The sequence below is a fragment of the Lagopus leucura genome, unplaced genomic scaffold (genome assembly GCF_019238085.1).
Source record: "Lagopus leucura isolate 7727_CA_CO unplaced genomic scaffold, USGS_WTPT01 Super-Scaffold_100014, whole genome shotgun sequence".
Lineage (NCBI taxonomy): Eukaryota > Metazoa > Chordata > Aves > Galliformes > Phasianidae > Lagopus > Lagopus leucura.
In genome coordinates, this window is record NW_024962268.1 from 10,141,825 (window position 1) to 10,151,671 (window position 9,847).

Sequence of the window (9,847 nt, forward strand, 5' to 3'; positions counted from 1 at the left end):
TTTCCCTTCTGGCCTCTCCTAAAAGTGTCTGCTCATGTTAGCTCAAGCTTGCTGTTTTTAAGCTTTTGTGGTATGACGAATGGGATACTGCACATTCTTTGTACTTGTCTCTGGGATGTCCTGTGGGTAGCTTCAGTCTCTCCCTACTTACAGGGGGAGGTATTTAACATTTCTGAGAAGTCAGAAATCGTTTCTAGAAAGCCACTTGTTCTCTTGTTCACCTGTGGAGGCAATTCTGTACATAGTATATTCTGACTATATGTGTTTCTCTTTGGTACCCCAGGTATCTCACATGTTGCTCAAATGTCTCTCAATTGATATCTAGGCTCCAGGTTCTGTATGTTTATAGCTTTGTTTTCCTGTGCAGTGGAGACTAACTGAAGAATGGTAGTGAGCATGAGACCTCTTTCTAGGATTATAGTAGAAGACCCATGGTCTGCTTGTGAAATACCTCGTGAGGACTGATTTTCACCAGCAACCTAAGCTGATCTTTTAGTAGCACTGTTCTCTTATTGCCTTTCTAGGGAAGAATTTCAGTTTTCTGGGTTTTTTGACCACCAACTACTCTGGAAAAATTAGAACTGTGATCCTGATGTTGTGAGAGCCTGTGAATACAATGCTCTTCCTATCATCATTTGATCAACGAAAAATGTGTTAATTACAGAGCTGTTTGGGCCTTCAATCATAGAATCACCAAGGTTGAAAAAAAAACTTCCAAAATTATCCTGTCCAGCCATCCACCTAATACTAATATTTCCCCACTAAGCTATACCCCTCAGTACAACATCTAAATGCTCCTTGAACACCTCCAGGGATGGTGACTCCACCACTTCCCTGGACAGCCTATTCCAGTGCCTCTCCACTCTTCTGGAGAAGAAATTTTTCTGTTTTAGCTAGAATTCCATGTTACTGCTTCCAGAAGGACTTGGTAGATATTTTCATACTCCTGTGATCTCCTTACTGTTCTGTTATGCTGAGAGAACTGTGTTTTAAAAGCAGTATGGGAAAGATGATTTATGGAGACACATTTTGAAAAGATAGAGATGGTAGCTCTTACTGATGTTAACCTGATGTCTCACTGTAAATCCTGTTGATTCACCCTGAAGAATTCAGCTGGAAATACTAAGTTGTTTGCTTCTCCATAGGAAAATGATAAATTATATGTACTTGGCTCTTACCAAAATTTTAAATGTCAATGGCTAACAGTTTCCAGGCAAAAAAGGAAGACTAATCTGTCTTCTGAAATACAGACTTTAACTCTTAGGTGTGTATCTAGGGTGTGTGTATGGAGAGGAATATTCACTTGACTGTGAAAATTTATTTGTAACTAAGGAATCAGAAGGATGAGGCAAAAGAAAAAGCAGGTGGGGTTCTGCACCATTTGTCTAGAGGGATTACAAATTCATTAATTTAATTAATTACAAATTAAAACCACAAAAATCTTGGGGTTTTGAGTCTGATTCTGTTTGTTTACGATTTTTTCCTACCTTTTCTGATTTATTTTCAGGCTGTGTAACTAGAGTTTAGGTTTGTTCCTTGATGGTATATCCATCCACATGCATATAGAACACATCTATCAGTGTGCCAAATTCATATTGGTGGTACATTTGAAGATCTGTGTCGGCCACCTAGCCTCTTCTTACCTTCGCTGTGATTCAATATGCCTAATTAGATGTATTTCCATAGTTACATCCTTCCTATATTAAATTTCCTTTGCAGCTGACAGAACGTAATAAATTTACATTGTCTATAATTATCCTGTTTGTCTCAAAAAAAACATTTTTTAGTCAGAAGAGATCATTGAGTCAAGCCCCTCTGCTAAAGCAGATTCCCTATAGTAGGTCGCACAGTTAGGTGTCCTCCAACAGTAAGCCTGTGGTGCTGGTTTCTGAGAGCCCAACTGGGTCTAAATTCTGCCTTTTAAAAAAGAGTCATCCTTATCTTTGGAGAGCTGAAATACATACTGACTCTAAATTAGCGGATTCTCCTTGTCTACCAGTTTCAGACACCTGTGCCACTGTCTGTCTTAAACACATATGTAGACATGCTGGACACAGTGGTCTTATGACAGGCACCATCACAAAGCCTGGAGCCTTCCTGTGCTTCCCACAAAAGACTTAATGATAACGGAACGCATCCTAGTTTCATCTTCTATTGAGCAAAGAGTACATTAGTGTAAAGACCACAACACATAAATGGACATACGGGAACAAAATCCAAGATCTTTCTTCTCTCTCATGTGTTGTAAAAGAAGGCCAAAATGCTGTGTTTTGGGAAATTACTTTCTTTTCTAAAGCAAGACATATTTGCAATGGCATGGTTTAATGAGTGACTTATGGCCATAGGCATGTGGTTTATCTGCTGCCTCTGGTGTGATTCTGGATCTTCTTGCATGTATAGAAAAGTAATCTTTTCTAGTGTTACTGTTGGCTTGTAGCTACAGTGATAGTTGTGACAGAGAATTCCCTTAATTAATTATATGCCGTGCATAAAATACTTTGTACAGTCATCGTTTTTTAGAATTTCTTCTTAAAATCTTCCTTGCTCTGAGACGTTAAATAAACCGATGGACAGAAATCCCTTGGCTTTCCTAAAAGATGTCCTCCCCTTACTCCATGGCAGCCCAGCAGACCTGCCAGTTCTCCTACAGCTGTGTCTTCTGATGCAGTGAAGTACATTTCTGCTCTTTGCATGTACGTTTCTGCTTTGCATCTGAAGTGCAGTGATTCAGAGTCTTTTGACTGGTGTCACTTGGGCGAGACTTCTGGGAAGAAAATTCAGTTTTAGATTCAGTGACTTTTCAAAAATCTTTACTTATATTGTTTTGATTTCCTTACTATTCAAATGTGTATGTTCATGTTGTGATTCCACACTGATTGCAGCACTTCTAATTTCTTTGCTTCTGACCTGTCAGGACTTTTAACCAGTTTCTTCTTTAGTTTATTCCCTGCCCCGGGGTTTGTCTTCACTCTTGTTGGTGTGATTCTTAGTTTAAGGATGCTGAAGTTAGCGAAATAATATGGCCATTATTCACAAGGTTAACTGCAACCACCACTTCTCCAGGGGAAGACTGGATGCAGCGTGTCTACTGAATGCTTTTTTCCCTATGGATCTAAAAAAGCCAGAAATGATGTGGTTATGCTGCCAAAAATTACTTCTTTTCTGACCACCTTGCGCAACATGTGGTGACCATTAAGTGTACAGCAAGCTACTGGTGAACCAAGCTGCATCGTGAAAACATAATGCCTATGGGGAGTGCTTGTCCTGGCAGGTGTGCACCTGCATAAAACTTGGAATCTTATTTATAAAAATGCACTGTCTGAAATAATGCAGTTGCTGGTAGCTGTAGATGTCAGATCTTTGTTCAGAAGGATTGTTTTCAAAATGTCAGTGTTTTTCTCAGGATTTAAGAATGTTAGTTCCTCCTTTCTGAAAAGTGAGATAACCTGTGAGCATCTGAACAGTTAGAAGAACCCGAACGCACAGGTGTGGAGGAGCTGTTTTGTTGCAGTTTAAATACACAGTCCGTTTTATTGGTGAACTGGAAGCACAGTCTAATTTGAGCTGTTATTGAAATAGTAGGAGGTGCAGAAATGTTCCAAGGAGAAATAGTGTCACCTTTTTCTTTGAAGTGAATGGATTAAAATCCTTTTCAGGCTTTTTGTTACTTGTCTTGAGATTGCTGCTTAATTGTGACAACAGAAACTGGAAAACAGTTCTCTGCAAGCACTGCCTTGCTTTGGAGCATTTTCAGACAATTGCTTTCACTTGAGTAAAAACACATCCTTCTTTGTCCTGATGTTTTTTCCCAGATGAAGAACTGGAATCATACTTCATTTCACAGCACACATGCGCGCACACACATCTGCACGCACATAAGTTTGCCTTTGAAGTTGTAAAAAGCTTGAATTAATTTTTAAAAAAGCAACAACTCTGAACTACAAAATCATTTCTGTTGTAAAGCATGTCAAAATGAAATATTCCCAACTTTTTTCAGTTTTTCTGCAAAAATATTCTGTACCAACCTAAATTTGGAAAACATGTCCTAGTTGTGTGGCCTGCACTCTGTTTAATCTTACCTGCTGAAAGTTTGTCTCAGCAAAAAAAAGGAAGGAAAGAATTGCCACCATTTTCTGTGTTCATAAATTTTGTCTTCATTTGTGTTATCTCATGGTGAGATTTGCAAACTGCCATGTGTGTGAGAGAAAATGTTAACAAAAAGTTTCATGAGCTGTACAATTAATTAGATTTTTTTAAGGAAGTATTAGAGAAACAGTAGATGTTTGGCCCATCTTTTATTCATCGTCTGGTTCTTGGGGAATGATCCTTGAGGTTTTACCAGCTTTATATGGGACGATGTTTCTCTCAGCTGCTGTGTTCCCACTGCTGTCTTCAGTCTCTGCAGTGTACCTCTCATGCACCACTGTTAAGAGTGCCGAGCCCAGAGTGAAGGATGTTATTTCTGTCTAGTTTTAGATCATTTTTGATGGGCAAATCTTAGATATAGTGTGTATCTTCAATTATGTCTTTGTGCGTGAATTGCCACAGTTCCCCTACACTCAAATGAGTCCCCTCTACTGCTTCAACCTTTCTTCCAAACCTGGAAGCCAGCAGCCAGCCTTTCAGCCATGAGAGTGGTGACTTTTACTGTTTCAGCTGTAGCCCACTTGAAAAGATTGTTCATTAGTGACCTTCTATGTAGCACAGATACATTCTACGTTTAAAACAATCAGCATCAGCTTATGGTTTTGATTATTTTAAGAAATCAAAGCATTCTGAACCAATGAAAACTGAATCTATGGTTCCTGTGTGCAAATTCTTCTTTCCCTTCATAGAAACAGCTGTGTGACCAAAATATCCCAGTGTTTTTTCTTATATTTCCTGACTTTACTGAAATATGCCAACATTTTATATTCTCTGAAGAAAAGTGATATTCTCCCAAGTGTTAGCTGTGTGCATAATGTCTGCACTAAGTTAGTCTCAGGCATTAAAAGCTGCTTGTGGAGAACAGGAAGCCTCCAGTTTTTTCATCCTTACTGCAAACAGGAAAGCAACAGGAAATTATTTGTAGAACCAAAATCAATTTTAAAAAATCTAGTATAAGCAGTATGCATGCCCGATATTAAATTAGGTCCAACATCTCAAACGTTTGTTTTGCGTCAAAATATATTAGAGGTCAACTATTAAGCTTGTTTGCTTGTTTTTTTTTCCGTAGTATTTTGTGTAATGTTTTTCTTTCAGTGATGTATCTCTCTTGGTTTCCGTAGCTCACACTCGCATAGCAGTCCAGATCATTCTCTGAGCAAGCTAATTCTTTCTTGTGGATTTCTTCAGTATTTGAATATCTATCTGAAATACTTGAAAGCTGAGTACCATGTCTGATGCTTTCAGAAGAATTGCCAGATTATACATACTTACTCCTTAAGAATATTTGAAGTCAAAACACTAGATATTTATAGTTTGGTGTTCAGAATTTTCAATAAATATTATATTTCCTGTGAAATTAATCAGCTTTAATAGCATGAGTCATGCTTGAATTGAAATATTATCCATGTACCAATTAAATATTAGTTTAAATTAAAATTAATGGTGTTTTGTAATAAATACAGTGTAGATTTTAATACCTTTTTTCTCACTTTTCTGTAGTGTTTTCCATGTGCTTGCTCTGAACGTAGCAATTGTAGGAGCTGGAGTAGCAATGGCAAGATTTTATCCAAATATTGGAGGTATCATAAGGTAAGCATTGCTTTGCACATTAAACTTACCTACGGTGTTAATGTGTTTATGTCTCAATTTTGTAAAAGAACAATAAGAGGGTAAGGAATTGTAACTTTATATTTTGTTCACCTAGACTTCTGTAAGTTGTGCAGAGCAAATTTAGAAGTATAAGCAATCTGCTTCTGCTCTTTAAAAGTTCTGACAAGCAACTATCCATAATAGTACTTTTGCATCTGTGGTGACTGAGATGATTCCCCAAGATTCACTAGAGCTATACCTGGTCACCATGTAACTGTCCACATCAAAGAATATTATGTCAGCATAAAAGTTCCTTGCTTATTGTCTGATTTCTCTCATTTTTGTGTTAAGACTGTTTGAAGCTAATTTGAAAGTCTATGATAAAAATGCAATAGTGCAGGTAACTTAAAAGGGAAAAGTAACCTAAAAATTGTACTTCTAAATTGCATCTTAGATCTACTGTGTTAAACACATGGGATTTCTGTAATTCTCCTATGAAAAAAGGCTGAAAGCTGGGCTTGTTCATTCTGGAGTGGAGAATGCTGCAGGGAGGCCTCATTGATACCTTCTGCTACTTAAAGGCTGATAAACAGGAAGGAGAACAACTTCTACATAGTCTGATAGTGACAGGACAAGGGAGAACAGCTTTAAAATAGGAGAAATGTAGGCTAGTAAATTCTTTGCTTATACTGTGATGAGATGCTGGCACAGCTGCCAAGAGAAGCTGTGGGTGCCCCATCCTTAGAGGTGCTTAAGGCCAGGTTGGATGGGGACTAGGCAGCCTGAGCTGGTGGGAGCAGCCCTGCCCATGGCAGGAGTTGGGACTGGGTGGATTTAAGGTCCTTTCCAACCCAGACCATTTTATGATTCCATATACATAATCATTTTCATTCATTCCTAGTTTGTATTATTCCTATGGCACCAGGAGAGGGAGATGTTTAAAAATATAGAAATTTGCAATTATAAAACTAGAATGAGAGGCTTAGGGTGGTTAGTATTAGCAGAATGGCTTACTTTTGCTCAATAGCTGATCTTTGAGGTGTCCTTTTTTCCATTTCCTTTTCTTTTGTTATTATTTCTCATTTTAGTGAAAACATTCTGATGGCAGTGATAGAGACAGTTTACTTATTAACTGAAAATAAATATCATGTAATACACGTCTCTATTTGCAAACTGGTCTTGACTTCTGCTGATGCATTCACTGTGCATGGCACTTAAGCATTTGGAATAGTGCATTTCCAACTGATAAATTTTCTATGTACAATCTAATGTATATTTACAAGTTTTGTTATGCAGGCTTATTTTATGTAGCAGTATTTCCACTGTCTAAAGGGCGTGATCAAATCTTTGAAATAAAATAAGTTGCTAGTTAATAATTTACATTTGGCTGCACTATAGCTTAATAGATGGAAATTCACAGCAGGGGAAAATAATGAAAAGGTTTGATATGCGAGAGAATGCTTAGAAAAAGTTAGATGTTTCAGTTGCTGTGTTTGATTGTGCTTCAAGAAGGGCATTTTGATCTTTTTGGGTCTGGAGAACAGCCTTTTTGAATCTCATTAAGTTATTTAAAATAAAAGTTGCAATTTCAAGAGCAGTTCTATTGTTATGTGCTTTAACGTGTTCTCAGATGGCTGGGAATCAATAAGATTTGCAGTTCTGTAAGTAAGAGATACTTAAAGTAAGCACTGTTGGTATTTTATTTGTATTTCCCCGAAGAAATTAAAAACATCCATAATGAGTCCAGTTCATGCCCAGAATCATGTGGGAATGTGAAGAAACATCAGCGGTATGTCAGAGAGGAGGTGGGGAGAGTCAGGGGACTGAGAGAGACGTCATGAAATGCCAGTGCAGGACAACAATGAACATAAATCAGTGTTTAGTGACTGCAAGTAGCCATTGTTTGGTCAGACTGTTCACTAGTTTGAGTGAAAAAAAAAAAAAGACAAGAAAAAGTAAGAGTTAACATAAAGCATTTTGTTCTCTTCCCTCCCCCACCCCCTTTTTTTTTTCTTTGCTCTTTTCCCCTTCTCTCCTCCCTTTCTTCAGATACTCTGGAGCAACGTGTGGTCTGGCCTTTGTCTTTGTGTATCCATCACTCATCTACGTGATCTCCATGCATCGTGCTGGGCAGCTGACGTGGCCAGCGTTGATCATTCACATCTTTATAATCCTCCTTGGACTGGCTAATCTGATTGCACAATTTCTATTCTGAAAGTCCCTTTCTCCCTGTGGCTGTCACGAGTGATACTGTGACATTTGGCCACAGCCTTGAGCAACATTATCACACTTGATAATGCAATCATCTTGAGAAAAGCTGCACCTTTGAAATAAATTCAAAACACATCTTACAGGCACTTGAAAGAAAACCTGCTTTGTTCCACTAAAAACACAATTTTGAGATTAGTGAAATACTTCAAATATGATTGGGGTAGTTCGGTTGCTGTTGAATATACATCAAGGGTTAATGATGCTCAGATATTTTAATTTTTTAGAGCTAACTTCTCAAAACACTCAGCTTGCAGCCTTAAGCTGTAGAACTCCTCTTTCTTTTGAAAGAACTGTCCTTACCTTTAATCTGAACGTGTTTCTGTGGTGTTGTTCACTAGCTGTTTGAAATGTTCTTTTGTTGCAATTGTTTTACTGTTTTGTTTGGAAAATGAAGAAATCATTTTCTTCCCTTTTTTTCTTTCATTTTTTACTTTTTTAAAGTTAATTTATTGTCATTTGGGTCAAAATGCGCTCTTAATTTTGAATATGCTATTAAATTGTTTTGGCAACATTCTTCCTGTAAAAAATTCCAACTACAAGAAACAATAAACTCTTATCCCAGTGTTTTATTCAGAACCAATATGTACACAAGCTATTTGTGATCTTAAAATGAAAAACATCAGGGGGTTGAAAAAAAAATAAAACAAGACTCAATTAAAATCAGAATTCCAGGCTTGACCTCACTTCAACTCTTTTAACTAAGTGAAGTTGTCTTGTCAGGAGTTATTATATAGTTCTGTGGGTGCAAGATGCTTTACAGCCTTGATGTATCAGACCTGAGCAGAGACATTACAGGCAAAGCTAACATACTTTCACATTGTGCGTTAAAGGAAGTAATTTCTGTTTTAGCTGATTCTTAAAAGAAACTGGAAGAATATGGGAAAGGTGGCGGTGTTTCGTTGTTCTTGTTACTATTGATTTTGTTTTTAACTTCTTGTTTACCAACCGAGAGAGTGTGCATGTGTATGTATACAACTTCCTTTGCCTGAGGATCTGAGCCCTAGCCTAAAATATGTGTTTACAGCATTACCTAGATAATCTGCCATATTTCTCTAAGGAATAATTCTGTGAATTTTTTTTGTGTGGGTTTTTGTAGTGATGATGCAGTTCCATTTGTCTATTATGGACTTTTTAAACTTTGCAAAAGACACTGTCTTCCATAAGTGACCTTTGCCTTGTATGAAATACACATAATTATTTCAGATTCTCTTGGTTTTGTTTGTTGGAACTTTTTGTGCCTTTAAATCAAAATTGAAGTGTACACCCACCATCTGTTCTGTATGGAAAATATTTACACCATCCTGGTTATCTTCCTTGCGTATTCTTCTTGTCCAGTGCATGGTTTCCCTATTGCCTATGGCCTATCAGTCCCCCCTTTTCACTGCCTCACAGTGAGTACGTCTGATGCTGCTGACACCATTAGTGCTGGCCTACACATTTGCTCTGCAGGAACTGGGTCTGACCTCTTCCATAAAATTGCAGTTAAGCTTCTTACTTGAATGTCTATGCAGTCATCACTGTATGTTACTTGGTGGTGTGTTTCTTCAGTGTTCTCACTAGTCTATTTCACAAATTAAACCTTCTTTTTTTTTTCCTACCCAATAAACTGCCCTTCTGACTAATTTTGCACATTTACAGTTCCTCAACATTAATGATGCTAAACCTCCAAATTTACTTGGGATAGAAGAGAACTTGAACACCAAAATGAGAGTGAAAAAAAAAAAAGTAAAATCTCAAGCATTGTTGGCCTGATTCACACGAAGCTCAGCTACTTATATATTTTAGATACAGTGCTTCATCTCAGTACAAACCTGGATGACTGCAGCTATTCCAACTGGTT

At 37.6% G+C, this 9,847-nt stretch overlaps 1 protein-coding gene across 2 annotated transcripts in view; it reads left to right on the forward strand.

The window, feature by feature from the left end:
- Positions 1 to 9,211, forward strand: part of SLC38A9 (solute carrier family 38 member 9) — a 42,970-nt gene extending 33,759 nt beyond the window's left edge. For both annotated transcript variants that reach the window (XM_042875402.1, XM_042875403.1), the window contains exons 14-15: positions 5,647 to 5,736; positions 7,786 to 9,211. In XM_042875402.1, coding sequence (XP_042731336.1) covers positions 5,647 to 5,736; positions 7,786 to 7,951 — 256 coding nt within the window. In that variant the 3' untranslated portion in view covers positions 7,952 to 9,211. The remainder of the gene's footprint in view (positions 1 to 5,646; positions 5,737 to 7,785) is intronic.
- Positions 9,212 to 9,847: the final 636 nt, after the last annotated feature.